This window comes from Dipteris shenzhenensis, chromosome 28 (genome assembly GCF_047967505.1).
Source record: "Dipteris shenzhenensis isolate YYH24624 ecotype China chromosome 28, Dip_SZ_1.0, whole genome shotgun sequence".
Lineage (NCBI taxonomy): Eukaryota > Viridiplantae > Streptophyta > Polypodiopsida > Gleicheniales > Dipteridaceae > Dipteris > Dipteris shenzhenensis.
The window spans coordinates 14,580,317-14,596,107 of NC_141623.1; the positions used below are offsets into that span (position 1 = coordinate 14,580,317).

General features: G+C 39.2%; 1 protein-coding gene across 2 annotated transcripts in view; it reads left to right on the forward strand.

Annotated features, from left to right (window-relative positions):
• The window catches only part of LOC147883225 (transcription initiation factor TFIID subunit), a 79,981-nt gene extending 77,435 nt beyond the window's left edge, over positions 1-2,546 (forward strand). Inside the window, exons 7-8 of one of the 2 annotated variants that reach the window (XM_087399958.1) lie at positions 1,226-1,593; positions 2,016-2,546. In XM_087399958.1, the coding sequence (XP_087256084.1) occupies positions 1,226-1,593; positions 2,016-2,172 (525 nt within the window). In that variant the 3' untranslated portion in view covers positions 2,173-2,546. The remainder of the gene's footprint in view (positions 1-1,225; positions 1,594-2,015) is intronic. The other variant, XM_087399959.1, reaches the window with a different exon arrangement.
• Positions 2,547-15,791: the final 13,245 nt, after the last annotated feature.

The following is a 15,791-nucleotide window of genomic DNA, read 5'->3' on the forward strand; positions in this document are numbered from 1 at the left end:
TCTATTGCCTCTATTTTGGCATTCCGTTTCTTTCAGCTGAAGCCCCAACCATGTGGCTTAACATATTTACCATGGTGGGTGCTTTATATTCAGCTTCCGTAGATGACAATGCAAGCTTATTGCTGCAACCAAGTGAGGACAGTGTATCCAGTATTACATATCCTTTCATTTCCTGGATTGCCCAATCTGCATCAATAAAGCCATGTAACTCAGTTCAATCAAAGTATAATTTGTCCAGGTGCATTCTAAGCTACCTTGGTTGATGCATAAAGTGACTTATTTTGCACATAGTAGAAGAGATGCTTAGTGTAATAGAATACATAAGACCTGCCCACAAGCTTCTTTTTCAGAGTTGCATCGACACAAGGTGACTCATCATAAGCTGCCAATTTGTTATCCATGGGAGTCTTTAAAGGTTTAATATGCTGCATGTTGAACCTTCTTAAAATATATTTCCAGTATCTGGTGTGGGAGAGTATAACGTTCCTCTTTAGCTGCCATACCTCAAAGCCCAGGCAGTAACTTTATAGTTCTGACATTTCAAAAAACTTTGCCAGATCTTCTGTAACTGTTGCCACCGATGCATCATTACTACTTGTGACGAGTATGTCATTGATATTATATATCAAAAGCACAATATTTGTGTTTTTATGTATATGATAAAATTTTGGATCAGCAAAACTCTTTCTCACCTTTGCTTAGAAAGTGTGGATGCTTGTTGCATACCAGACCTTGGATGCTTGTTCTAGGCCATATAATGCCTGCTTTAACCTACACACACAACAAATTTTTGTTGTTTCTAAATATAGAAAAGATCAATCATTGGTCCCTAAATTAAGCATTGAGAACATATGCCAAACGCCAGACTGGCTGATTCATGGTAACAATATTTTCCTTTCAAGTTCAGTTTCTACCTTCTCTCGTTTGTGTCCTCAAATCTGGAATACTTCTTGACTTTGAAATGATCTGTATATTCATGGGTGCGATCAATTTACATTTGTATAAAACTTGCAAACTTTTCAAGCATATGTTGTGATGCATAATTGTGAACTGGTGGGCTCAATAGACTTTAGGCTAATATCCACATATTGTCGTCCTTCAATCAGCAGATCGCTGGCTCTGCTGCAATATATTCAAGTATCTGCACTTCGTTATTGACACAGAATTAGCCAATTTCCTACCATTGTTGTGTTTCTGTTTTTTCCTAATGCTTAGGCTGTTTCAGGTCCATCCCGACTTAAAACAATCGCCACAGCAGCTGTCTCAGCAAATGAAGCTGCAGAATATTCAACAACTAGCAGCAAGGCGCAGACAACAAGTGTCAGCATCCAAGGGCAGCATGAGCAGTCCTACGAGTTTCGGCAAAAAGTTAGACAAAGAGAGGGCCGTTGGTGATATAAAAACTGAGATAAGTGCGGAGCCCTTTAGCCAAACGGATCCAAAATTATTGCTGCAGAATGTGCCTTTGATTTCTGAACAATTGTCCCCTTGGCAGCAACAACAAATGATGCAAGTACATGCGTCACATCATCCTTACTCTATGCAACAGATGAAGCAGCTATCTTCCCTGCCACTTTCATCAATTCCACAACAGTATGAAAGTTTAAACCCCTTTCTTTCGCGTTAAATGTGTTGGCCATGCCTTGTACTTACATGTATGCATGGATGGGTTGAAATATTTATTGCTAAGTTGGAACTGGCCTTTAGGATGTGTTACACAGGTGTCTTCCCACCACCTTTTAGAAAGTTGATTGCTTTTTAATGATAGGAAAGACACGTCACACTCATAACCATTGTAAGCTACATACAGGATCTCAATTTGGTCAAAAGAACTTGAATAAATTGTGTAATTAGAAAGTAACCCTAGAAATAGGGATATTGCAACAATATATTCTTGCTACTTATGGCTGAGCAAAAAGAGTTCACCAAGAATATATAACTTTACAAAATTTCAAGTGAAAATATACAGCTGGCCTTTTGAGTTCACAAAGTTTACTGATTGTTGCAACATATAGCAGATCGTTACTTGCAAGGGATAGCTTATTATCAAAGATTCCACAAGTGAAACTGGAGGGACTTCATGAATTAATGGGAACTGATGCAAGTATCAAGCGAGAGTCTGAAGAAGACAAAGAGGGTGTTATAGGCTCCCCATCTAGGAGGCGGCGATGATGGAGACATTTATTGAGCTGTACTTATCTTTTTTATAAATATGGCAGTGGCTGTATAGGGCGAAAGCTTTTCTTATTTAAATATTGTAAATATATGGGATGAGCATATCTTATACCCTATGGTGCAGCTTTCCTCCCTTTACATGGCTGTTCTAGTATTTAATTGGCGTCAAATGTGAGTTTGTTTCTTAAATGGTTGGTTGGCGCGAGATCTAGGTCACATAATGATTCTCATTTGTATTTCATGTACTTTAAAAAGCCATATGCAATGAGGTCTTCACACCATGTAAAGTGGTAGACTAGCATTTCTTAGAACTAGTTTGTGAGGAAGGGGGAAAAAATTATGTGTCAATGGATAGTTAAGAGCAGAGAAAGATGAACATTTTTTATTTCTCAGATTATGATATTATAATGAAGATCTATCTTGCACAACTGTGCTATGTGTACTAAGGTATCAACCAAATTTCCATGTCACCCAAGCAATAAATGATTGCTGTAATTGTTCTTCAAATCTCCAAAAGTATTAAGAAGATTCACTAGAGAATGCTTGTGATTTAAAGTGTTTCTCATCAGAGGTTTTTTATTCAAAAAACTTATTATTACTTTTGAATTGTGGGTTTTAGGTAAGAATTACAAGTTTATGACTCTTGGTCTTTATATTTATAATGAATTGACTTTTTTTTTGAAGGACCTATGTTTGATTTGTGAATTGAGCATAGGAAAGTTGACTTATTGCAGATACATGTAGAGTATAAAGCAAGCAGATTTGTGTTACGTAACACAAAAGGTGAGAGGGAGGAATGAAAAATGTCTAGATAAATATATTCAATTTAAGAATTAATTTAAATAAGTTTTATATATTCTTTCTAGAGATGTGCTAGTTGAAATCTTAGGACGTGTTCAAGATCTATGTCAAATCGGGTGTGCTTAGGTTCATCTTATTTTTCCAACAAAAAAATCTTAAGACAAAGTTGCATGGCATTAAAAGACATGTACTATGACTTGAATCCTTATAGAAATTAATTGAAGCATTGCATATTTTTAGCTTTGCAAATGATGTATTATGCCTTGAATCCTTATTGAAGTTAGTTGAAGTATGACATATTTTTAGTTCTATAGATTCTTCGAGTTTAGGAATTATTGTACAAGGTAGAAGTGTTATTTGTTAATCCTACAAATGAAGAGTTATTTTTTAATCTTGCGAATGATGTATTATGCTTAGAATCATTGTAGAAATTAATTGAAGTATGGCATGTTTTTAGCTCTATAAATCTTCGAGTTTAGGAATTATTGTACAAGGTAGAAGTGTTGTGTACCTAAAAGAACTTGGCCATATTGCTAGAATCTAACTCGTAAATAGAAACAATAGTACCACTTGCATCCATTTACACACTTTGCTCATGATCATAGTTTGATAATTGTGCATGTTGTGCCACAAAAGTAATGTTTTATAATAAAAGGCTTTGTGAAGCTTAAAGTGGATTGTGTTTGCTTGTTTTATGTTGAAAGATTTGTATCATAGATATTTATTTGTACTAAGATATAATGATGGTATTATATTCAAATGAGGGACATCAGTAAGGCTTTAGTGAGGAGTCATACTAGTTTAAGTTTGAACATTAAACTTACTCAACAAGGCGAAACTATCTTAGTAGAAACATCATAGTGCTATGTTTTAAGTCTTAGAGTAGTTGTGATGATGTGATGAACAAGACTATATAAGCTTAGGTCTTATGCAACCAAAAAATATCCTAGGAGTAGTTGGGGGACAATTAGATTAGGGCATGCCCACAAAGTAAGAACCACTTTTTGGATTAAAAGGGTTGCATAAGAGGAAGTGTAATGGTCACGCTTGATAGAAAGAGATAGAAAGAAAGAGATTGACACTATGTCTAGACATAAGGTTTGAGATAGAACATTGGGTTAATCAAAGATGCTCTTCTCATCCCCCTATATGGCTAGAGTTGTTTGCAAAGAAAATATTCTTTGCTTTGAAGTTTTAACAAACTGGAAATAGTATGTGCTTGCATGTATAAGGGCTTGAAGTTTGCAAACATGTAGATGGAACTTGTCTTTTGAGAGAATAAAGTGCATTTTAGGATGCAAAGTATGTCCATAAAAATGTGGGATTGGAAGGTCAAAATATGATATAAAGAGAATTAGTAGTACTACGCATTCTACGTTGTTTGGGGAGCAATTTTAGAAAAGATATTGTTGAAGTGGAGAGGATACAAGATGTAGTCCATATTTGATACTCATGGATGGCAAATTCCCTAAAGATCTATGCAACGAAAAATGGAGAAAGTACGAATGAAGAAGGCATATAATTACATGCACACCATAGAACAAATTTAGAGGAAAGAGTTTAATATTGTATGAAGGTGATTGGCCCCATGGCAAAACGTAGAAAGAAAAAATTTACTTGAGACATCTCCACATACCAAAATAATTTATCTACAAGATAGGGATAAGATCTAGTGATTTGAAGTAGAAGTGTAAAGAGAACCAAAGAAACGACAAATTATGCAGCATAGGAGAACTAGAAGTGAAGCACATGCACACTTATGGTATGACATGCTAAGATACTTGAGCAGAAGCCATTCAAATACACAATATAGATATACAAGCCTACAAACTGGAAAAGTAATCATGCAGCTATATAAAAGGCATCATGCAATATATACAAAGAGAGTGGGAGGATCTAGATTTAATGACCTATTATTAGATAATAATAGAGGAAGTTAAAGTTGGTTACCTATTATTAGATAATAGCATTAAAGTTAAGGTGGGAATACTATCCATTACACTCATGACACTCGTCATCAATTTGTCGCATATGACTCTGTGCACTTTAATGGGCACCCCAAAAATTTTATATACTCTCACTCATGCAATTGGCAGGCACACAAGGTGTTTGCTAGTGTGGGATACCACTATGTCAACACTTTCTTTGTGTAGGTATAGGATGCTACTTGACGAGGATATCATCTACATGATGGATGTAGCTTGCTTGGCCCATAGGTTCATGGGTTTGCCATGAGACACTCAAAATCCCATTGGCCTATACGTCTCTCTCTCTCTCTCTCTCTCTCTCTCTCTCTCTCTCTCTCTTTCTCAAACAATAGGGATTTACAAAATCATTTGATACAATGCCTACACGAGGATGTGTGGAAGACACATGGAGGAAACAAGCATTGGAAGCTACAATAAATGCGTACAAAGCAAGAGGGACACCCAAAGGTATCTTTAATGTCATCTCTCACCTTCATAAGATATGTCTAGTGTTGATAGAGAAGGTTGATAGCTTGGAAGCCACCAATGTGGCTTTGATAAATGAAAAGCGCATGTAGACAAAGCATTGGCTGAGATCAACAAGAAGCAAGGTGGATGAATACAAGAGGAATGGTGGAGGGCGAAGAATAAGAAGGATGAGTGGGAGAAGGAAAGAGCAGCATGGAAATTAAAGAAGGCCACCCTTAAAGACCAAATCCAAGATTTGGGGACCAAGCTACAAGAACTGAGAGATGCAAAGGATCTCTGGAAGGGCACACAAAGCAATGGAAGGCTGAGATTTGAGAATAAAAACCTTAGAAAAGATTTGGCATCCATTCAGACCACCGTGCAAGGTAAGCTTTTTGAATTTACATACTAGAATGAAAAGATGTGGTAAAAAAAGGCATAGCTGCTCCCAAGAAGGAGTTTATTTTGGATGCCTTCGAAGAGGATAAAAGGAGGAACAGTAAGTCTTTAAATGTTTTGGCTCAAGACCTACAAGTAGAGGTAGAAGCAAAGGCCCGTAAAACATATACTTTAATATTAGTTAAGCATGCTTGGATGACAATAACAATTTGGATTCCTGCCAGTGATAACCATGTGTACGTAGGCTCGGAGACAACGTCTTCTTCTTGTATTCCTTTCAAGGACTCCCCCCATGCAAGAAGAGTTTGGAAGTTTGTGCAAATCCATATAGGGAGCCTTTAAACTAGAGGGCAATTTCACTAGGTGATGCTTGAAGGCTAAGCAAGAAAATTGATTTTAGATTATAGCACATGCACTGTGGATTATTTGGATCTCTAGGAATAAATTTGAGTTTAACCATGTTGATACTAACCTAGAAATTCTTTTCTCCTCTTGGTGGCACAGGCAAATGGGAGACACTCCAATGGAAGATGCCAAGGCTTTGTTCACCAAAATGGGTGGAAATCTCACGTACGAGTCAGCTTGGAGAGTAGGCAAGGCTGAGGTATCGGCAAGGCCACTAGTGAACAACGACATACATGCTCACTCTCATGAGCATGAGGTCAACTCTGAAAGGTACTAAGATTTACTTAGATGATGATCTCACACTTCTGCATCAAGAGTACAAGAGGGAGGGAATGGTACGTGTAATGGTAGCTCGATAGGCAAGAAAATAGGCTGCATACAGAGATGGGAAAGTGATCATCAGAGGGAGGGCAAGAGGGAGGGCAGATAGGGAAGAAAAGGAAGAAAGGGAATTGGACATCACACGACGATGTCTGACTCATGGGATGAGAGCACAAAATAGACTAAAGATGCCAGTGTGGAACTATAATGGAACTCTCTGGTCTGACCCAAGGGGTTCTTAGAGACCTACACCAACAGAGATTTGATATTCTACATGGAGACACATGAGAGTCTAGAGAGAGGGCTACCCATAGTGACAGGGTACACCTGGGAGTCACAGAGATGAGGAGAGATAGTGGAATACAGGTCTCTAGGGGCGCGACTGTCCTTTTCAGATCACACTTGAGGCCACTCCTATCTATGGGACGTAGAGAGGAACATGCACGACATATGTGGATACGAGTCTAGCTACTAGATGCACCACGGATCTTTGTTGCAGTGTGGTATTCCCCCCTAGATACATCACCCTATGCATGTGAGGTCCCTAAAGAGTGACACAATCCATATGAGACAATACATGATGACATCAGAGAGTTCTCTAGATAGGGAGACCTCCCCCTTCTTGGTGACTTCAAAGCACACATAGGCGATAGATAGGTGGGCCTTCTCGACTTTGCATTTGATTCCCTCAGTACCAGAGCTAGATTAGCAGAGCAGAGTTTGAGATAGTGAGGCACTCAGTAGATGTACCACATCTGCTAGGGTATGGGCGACATCTATTGGAGTTGGGAGAAATCCATGATCTGATTATATATAATGGTCTCCAGAGATGGCCATCATTTGGCAGGCTCACTTGTTTTCCACATGGCAGGGGGACAAGTACGATGGACTACCTGTGGGGTCCCTTAGCCTTTGCCTCACGGATACACGACTTAATTGTGCCTCCTCCCTTGCTTGGTGCTGACCACTCATACCTAGCCTTTTGTATTTCTACCAGTATGCCAATTGTATAAAAAATGATCAGGATAGTATGTATTAACAGATCCCAAATTTTGGAGGTAATTCATTGGAAGGCAAAATCTCTAGATGACTTTCACATATAGAAGGTTTAGATAGAAGAACCTGCAATGGGAAGCAATGGATGATAATCCTGTTGGTGAGGTATTAATTTATCGGCAAGGGAATCTTGATCTGATGTTGGAATTATAAGAGGAGTGGACCATGCGATTTAGCAGGGAAGAATTGCAGTTGGCAACAACAAGCCCTCCGCAAGACTATTATTTTAGGCTTGATAATCGCAAAGTTAGATATAGGGATGAGATAAGTATCTTTGTAAGAATTGTTGCTTCCCCCATACTCTAGAGATAGTAGAGACATGATGGTAGGTATTTCATAATATCTAGTTTCTTGGATCCTTAGCGCTTCAACAATGCACTTGGCAATGAGGCATTGTTACATGTATGAATAGAAATCATAACAGAGTGTTGTTTCATTTATTATTATTATTTATTAAGTTTGCACCTCTAGAATGATGGCTCTCTATGGTCTATGAATGATAAAGCGATAAATATTTGTAATGTTAAATTTGTGTGGATATCTGTATATCTGTATTGTGCAAGAGAGAGTGTGTGTGTGAGAGAGATAGATAGCAATTAGAGTGCCAAAGAGAGAGAGAGAGAGAGAGAGAGAGAGAGAGAGAGAGAGAGAGAGAGAGAGAAAGAAAGAAAGAAAGTTTATTAAAGTCTTCGGGAGACTATAAAGGTCTATGAGACTAAAGATAACTGATACAATGAGCATAACGGTGGCGGTCTCAAAACGGGCCAGCCAACTGTTTCTACAAAAAAAAAGAGGTTATGAAGGACGGTGTGTCTAGTCCTGATACAAAAAATATGTGTCTACCTCCAGATGATACAAAAAAGAAGGGGGGAGCACCAAAAATGGGGCAGAGGGGGGAGATACAATATATATGTGCAAGTGGTGATCATCAGAGACCAATCATACAGGGGTCGTCAAATGGGAGGCCGGAAAAAACCCTGCGATAGATGATTGGCCTCTGACATCATGCGGCCTAGTCAAGCTAGTCAAGCTCGGTCGTCGAGGGCGACGGGTGGCCTTGTGGATGAGGGCAACGGTAATCCCGGTGGGGTGGGTAGAGAGCAGAGATGAGATGTCATGGACCTGGATGTGTGAGTCTGTCCATTGGTGCAGTTGTCGTGGCTCTGGCTCTCGCTCACGTCCGCGTCGTCGGCTAGACTGAGGAGAGGTATCCTGTGACTGGAAGAAATGAGTGATGGGCTTCATGTTGTGTGTGCTGCACGTGTTGCCGTGCTCGGAGAGAGAGAGAGAGAGAGAGAGAGAGAGAGAGAGAGAGAGAGAGAGAGAGAGAGAGAGAGGGGTCGAGAGTGTAATAAGGGACACAAATAATGCACCTGGCCATGAGACAGTTAGATGTATGAAGAGAGAGAGAGAGAGAGAGAGAGAGATTTGTAATGTTAAATCTGTGTGGATATTTGTATATCTGTATTATGAAAGAGAGAGAGTGTGTGTGAGAGAGATAGATAGCAATTAGAGTGCCACAAAGAGAGAGAGAGAGAGAGAGAGAGAGAGAGAGAGAGAGAGGTTGAGAGTGCAATAAGGGACACAAATAATGCACCTGGCCATGAGGCAGAGTTAGATGTATGAATAGAGAGAGAGAGAGAGAGAGAGAGAGAGAGAGAGAGAGAGAGAGAGAGAGCAGTCAGGGACACAAATAATTCATCTGGCCATGAGACATTGTTAGATGTATGAATAGAGAGAGAGAGAGAGAGAGAGAGAGAGAGAGAGGCAAGGAAAGAGATAGAGGGAGGGGGAGGGAAAGATGGAGATGGAGATGAGGACAGAAAAAGGGAGATGGAGAGTGGGATAGAGAGAGGGAAAGGTAGAAGGGGGAGAGAGAGAGAGTCAAGATTGCATTTATTCATTTGTACCTCTAAGTTGAGAAAGAGAAAAATAAGAAAGTTAATTAAGGTCTTCGAGAGACTATGAGATACAATTGATCCAAAGGGTGGAGCCGCTAACAAAATACAAAAGATGTATATGTAAAATCAATGTCCATGACATAGATAGCTAAGGGCAACAAGGCAACAAGATGATCATTAGGTGAGAGAGAGAGAGAGAGAGAGAGAGAGAGCAAATAGGGACACAAAGGGAGGGAAAGAGATAGAGATAGAGAGAGAGCGAGGGGGGGAGGGGGAGAGAGAGAGAGAGAGAGAGAGAGAGAGAGAGAGAGAGAGAGAGAGAGAGAGAGAGAGAGATCTTATGGGTTGATGAATATGCTAGACAGAAGGGTGGAACCAGTGGGTCTTCTGGTGGGGGGAAGGCTTCGATTGGCCACTACATCAATAGAGTGGCTCAACAAATTTTAGTCTTCCATTAACAATTATCGCCGGATGGAAAGATGAATATCATAAAGTTCAGGGTCCTCAGTCGGATGGTGAAGATGAGGTTTATCCATCCTACTGTAGATCGTGTTGTTTTGGCTAGGCATAGTGTAGCTTTATTTTTGTTCTTAGACACACAATCCGGTCCTCTCCATAGTATCATAGCTATTGCAGGGCTAGCTTGCGTTACAAATCCCTAGGCTATAGAGAATGAAATTGTGCAACCCTCTCTACTTTAGCAAGCAAAAAATGGATTTGAATCAAGCAAGAAAAAGTGTAGACTAGAGTAGCTTGTGCATTAAAGTGGGTGCTCTTTGTAATACTACTCTATGTCAACAAAGAATACCATTTTCAAATTATTTTCTCTTCCCACTCTACGGAACATTGTTTCCTTTTCCATGTTAAGTAACATTGAATATTATTTCTTTTTGCATGTTCCATTGAGATTTGATGTTTATTATTTCATTTTGCATGTAAGTAAATTAATAGATTGCAATACAATCAGAATAACTTTGAGATCGCACGTATAAAGACAATTAAAAAAAAGACACTTTATTATATTGAAAAGAGGTTGATACAAGACTGATGCCCATAGGCAGAGTACATGAACTCTAATTATCACCCAAGGCAGAGCATACAACATCCTTAAGTGCCCTTGGGCTTCCTAAAATGGCCAATAAACTGCATGTCTTTGGTGGTCACTGTGACCCTTTTCCTATGGATGACAGCTAGCTGGGTGTCATCCATGAGGTCTACTAAGGTAGGCCTCAGCTGCATGCTGCATGGCAAGCAAGGCATCTCTAGAAATATGCCATGGAGCCTCCAAAACTCTACGCTTGTAATGCCGAGACATTGGGCTATTATTGAGGTCCTGCATGACCTCTTGTACCACCCTTGTGAAGCTCGCCATCGGGATGAGCAGATCGATGGATTTTTGAAACTTTATGATCTCCTGAAGTGCCACCATCCCCGGCTTGAATTTGTATCGCCTCATTGGAGGAGGGCCTCTTTGCCCTTGGTGTGGAGGGCTTGTTCCTAGATGTGGAGGGTCTCTTTGCCCTAGATCTAGAGCTAGGTGTCCTCTCCCCCATGGGTGTGGACGTTGATTCTCTACTCTTGACTTAATCCTTTGCTCTGTCCTTCGTTGTTGCTCTTTGTCGCGCTCCTCCTCTGTGCTCTCTAAGTCATCAGCCTCTGCATCATGATCCTCTTGTGCCTTCCTCTATCCCTCTTTCTACGGGCCTACCCCTTGATCTCTCTCTGGCCTCTAGAATGGTAGTTTCTCCCTTTAACGGGGATCATTGGGGGGAGAAGGGGGGGGGCTATCATCTGAGTCTGGAGGTGGGTCTTGCTGTGCTAGTCTCCATGGTACCTTGATCTTGGGCCTGGCCATGGGGGATGGAGAAGTGTGCAAGAGAAAGGGTGAGGGTGCAAGAGAAAGGGTGGAAATGTCAGGGGCAAGCGGGAGGCGGATCTTTAAATACCCAAAATCCTAATTTTTAAGAATACTTGTTTTTAATAAAAGCTCTAAAAAAAGCAAAATTGGTGCAACCTTGAGCTAAATACTTATAATTAACATCCAATAACTCAAAATTTCTCATTTGTATTGCAACTCATGGCCATTATATGTTGGCTTTACTACAAATCTCATAACTAAAATTACAAAGAAATTCTGAAACTTATGCATGGGCATCCACATTGGAAGAGTCTACACCATCATTTTCATCTCTCTCCACCCTATGCGCCCTTGTCTATGACGGGTTACACACCACCTTGCATGATTTTGTCTTGCATTTGATGAGTTGTGTATTCTTCTTTGACGATCCGTGTTGACATCTTGCACTGCATGGGACACTAAGGACTCTTTGAATGCTAGTGTTGTAGCTGTTTTTATTTCGATACGCTTGTACCACCATTGAACCAATTGAACCATTGGGCTTGACTTATTCTACCACGCTTGTGTTGGGTCGCTCTATTATATGCACAAAGTGCTTGCCAATGGGATCTTTCCATGCCCTGAGTGGACCACACTCCGATGGTTCCATAATTCCATGCCATGTATGGTGCATGATCATATAAATGTGCTACCAAATAGAAAAACAAATTAGTAAATATAGCACCATTCAATATGCACATCTCGATGTCCAAGTTAGGGATTACCATGTACTGTGTGAAATGATTCTTTCCCCAAGCTATCGCCATATTCTGGCTAAAGTCATTCGCAGCATTGATGAAACACTATGCATCATCATCTTTGAATCTTTTCTTTTGTAGTAAAGAGACCAAGCTATCAAGAGCTGACCACACTTGCACCTTTTCCAATCTTTTTTGTCCCTTCCCCCCTTGTTCACAATAGGCATTGTGTAACTTTCTCCATACATCAAACTCATTAGCACATTTGAGCTTGCCATTCTTCTTCTTTGTAGAAAGGAATTTTAAAGCCTTGACAACACCAAAGCTTGGCTTACAAGGAACATTGCCTCTTTTTCCAGATCTTTTCTCATCTTTTGTAATCTTTACTTACCCAAAGTGTAGTCCCATATCTTAAAGAACCTTTTCAATTTTTGCAATCATCCTCTCACTCTCTTGTTGGGACTTCAAGTTATATGCATCAATGATGTATAGATGCACCAACTTTTCAATTAATCTCACAATAGCATGAAGCGCACAAATGTGAACTCACTCAAGAGGAATTTCAAGAATTGGGCTCCATGATGGATCTTTCCCTGGAGCATCCATATCTGGTGCCTTAGTTTGATCTATCTCTGCAAGTTCAAAGGCCCATTGCTTTTGATTCTTTGTACCACCCTTTGTAGGCACTCTCATTTGCATGCACAGTGGACAAGGATGGCTTGTATTTTCTCCATGTGCCACATTAAATATACATTTAATAGTCTTGAGGTCAGCATAGATAGATGCCATTCTACACGATAGGATCCATAGCCCTCAACTTCAAAGTAGCTCACCATTATTATGACCTTTGATCACACTTGGGATATCGGTTTGGTCAAAAAACCACTTCAAAATTGAATGTGACTCTTTTGGCACCTGCAAAAAAAACTCACATGTTATTTCAAAATATTGTAAGTCTTTTTAGATTACTGCATTAAAATTCAAATTTCCATCATACCTCAAAGGTAGCCAACCAAATCTCCTATTTTGATTGCACACTGAATTGTCTTGCATTATCAAGCTCAACTTCAAGGTCCAATATTCTATTCATCATTGTCAAACTAACTCTTTCTATTTTTTGACCTTTGACCACCTCACTTTCATCAAGCTTTAATATAATCTTCAGAGTACCATTGCATTCCTCCATAGGCATATTATAAAACTTCACCATGGCTTGCAGAACTCTTTGAGCATCAATCACAAAGCTATTGTTGACTGTTAATTCCAATTATTTAGACTCTCTAGCCTTTGTTTTCAAAGTTAGTGTACTACATACATGTTGGGGCTCATTGATTAAATCAAGTATGCCCAAATTGAGTGCATGCCTGGCCTTATCAAACATCAATCGGTTTAGGAAGCAGGGCTTTAACTTTTTCTCCCACAGAAAGACATGCTATTTTTAAGCTCTCAAATATGAGCCGATATGCCCTTGTACTTATCCCTATAGTATCACAAACTCCCTATGTACTAGTTGCATTGAAATGCTCCACAACTTTGTTCACAACTTTGTTCATTGATTGAGATGTTATCTCTGATTTTAGACTTTTGAATCTTAGATGTTTTATAACAGACTCCAACATTTTTTTTGTAAACACTTCACCCACAACACCTACAACCTCTCACTCCTACAAGCTCTCCTCGATGTTTCCAGTGACCACTTTTCTCGGATATTTCATCCATTGGATGCAATTTCCTCTTATGTAGTCTTGGACCCATTGGAGTATCCTTCATGAATGATCATGTTTTTTCTAACTTTTTGATCTCATCCTTCAGAGGTGTGTTTTGCATCTGTAAGTGAATTGCATTTATAGTGCTCTCTCCCAATTGAGCATCTAATGTTTGAACCTTTACCTACTGTAATTCCTAATTTTTCTTCTATATGCCATCATATGCAGACATTTGAACACTTGTAACTTGCATAGATGATACCAAACGTTGATTCCAAGCCTCCAACATTGCGATCCTTTTGTCTCTTTTATTAAGCAAAGATTGATATTGGCTGTGAAGGCTACTTGCTCCATGACCAATCAACCTTCGAAAATATCCTAATAAACCATTCTCACCCTTACATAAGAGCTTTATTAAGTTGGTCAATCCCTAGAATTGAGGAGTCTAATAAGTTTGTGGATGTAGTGGATATATTTTCCCTTCTAACCACAAATCCATATTTGTTTTTCCTTGATTTTGAGGATCTACTAAATCACTTTCGCTTGCTAAGGAGGATTAATTCCTCTTTGAAAATGGTGCATTCTCTGCATCAAATTGAAAATGGATATCCACCTCTTTTTTATTCCGAGGGGCTTGCATGATTTCATACACTTTCCACCTAATATAATATAACATTGACATCAACAAACAATATACAAACATGGCATGTTTAAGAAAAGTATCAAACTAAGCAAAAATGAAAACCCCAATTGCATGCAAAATCTAACGATTAAAATCTACAAATTCAAAAAAACATTTACTTATCATCAAACAATATTTAACTATGTGAATGAACAATACCTCACAGGGTTCTTTGAACGAAAAACATGATCAAACTTGTCCTCCTCAATGGTCCCTCTTGTAATCCAAGATGCTGAAGTTGATGGATTTTTCTCTTAAACTCATTATATGCTTCCAAACAACTCCAAATCTATTTCAAACTCTCTTTTGTAAAAAACCTCAATAGTAAGAGTGTATCTTTTAAAACAAGCAAATCTTTCTCCCTCTTCAAATCATGTATTAAAAGAAAACAACACAATTACCAAAACAAACTACAAATTAACTGCTTCAAGCTGTGTCATAAAATCTCGTCATTTTCATTGTCTTGCATTGTTCTAGCATTGACAACTTTAATGTTGGAATTTTTCTGGGAGTTATATCCCATGGAAGTGCTGGTGATTATTGCAGTATGGGTAGGAGGCTGACTACTACCCAAAGAGGGGGGCTTCCCATCAAGCATTCATATAGTAGTATTGCATCAACCTTTAACCGTATGAGATTTGCATGCACTGAGAGATAGAACCATTCTTATCATCTTCATCCATTTGTTGGCATAGATCTTGGAGAGTATTTGTGATTATTGGTCTGGCCCAATCAACACCATATACTGCATGTAACATCTTGATTTGCACGGTATACGTATTCTTCATTCAAGGTGATCCTCTTGCTAGAGGACTCCAACAAGCACTTGGTATAATGTAGTGATGCCCTACAGCAAAAGATCTTGTGCTGACCCCTCTGCATCATCATCAACTTGACCTTGTAGTTGAAGTTTTAATTTGGAAATTATTGCCTCATGATTTTGCCACTCTATGCACTTATCTTTATACTTACCCAGTGTTGAGGTTTATGCAAGATTTAGACTATTGAATTGTTTAGTTACTTTTGGATGCCCTGGCAATTGATCATTAAGCATGCGGAGTTGGAGTATCTCTTGCTCTTGAGCATCCAGTTTGGCTTTGGTGTTCATAAGTGTCTCCCTTGATGCCATGCATTCATTCTCTAGTGCTTGAATTTGATGTTTACCCTCTTTGAGGCTATTTTGAAACTCATTGTTTGTGTCTATTGTGGCATGGAGCTGATCCTCTTTAAGTAGTAATCTTTCATTTAAGTGCACCATTTCCTTGTTGAGACCATCACAAGTGACTTGCATTTGGGAGAGGGATAACTGGACCTC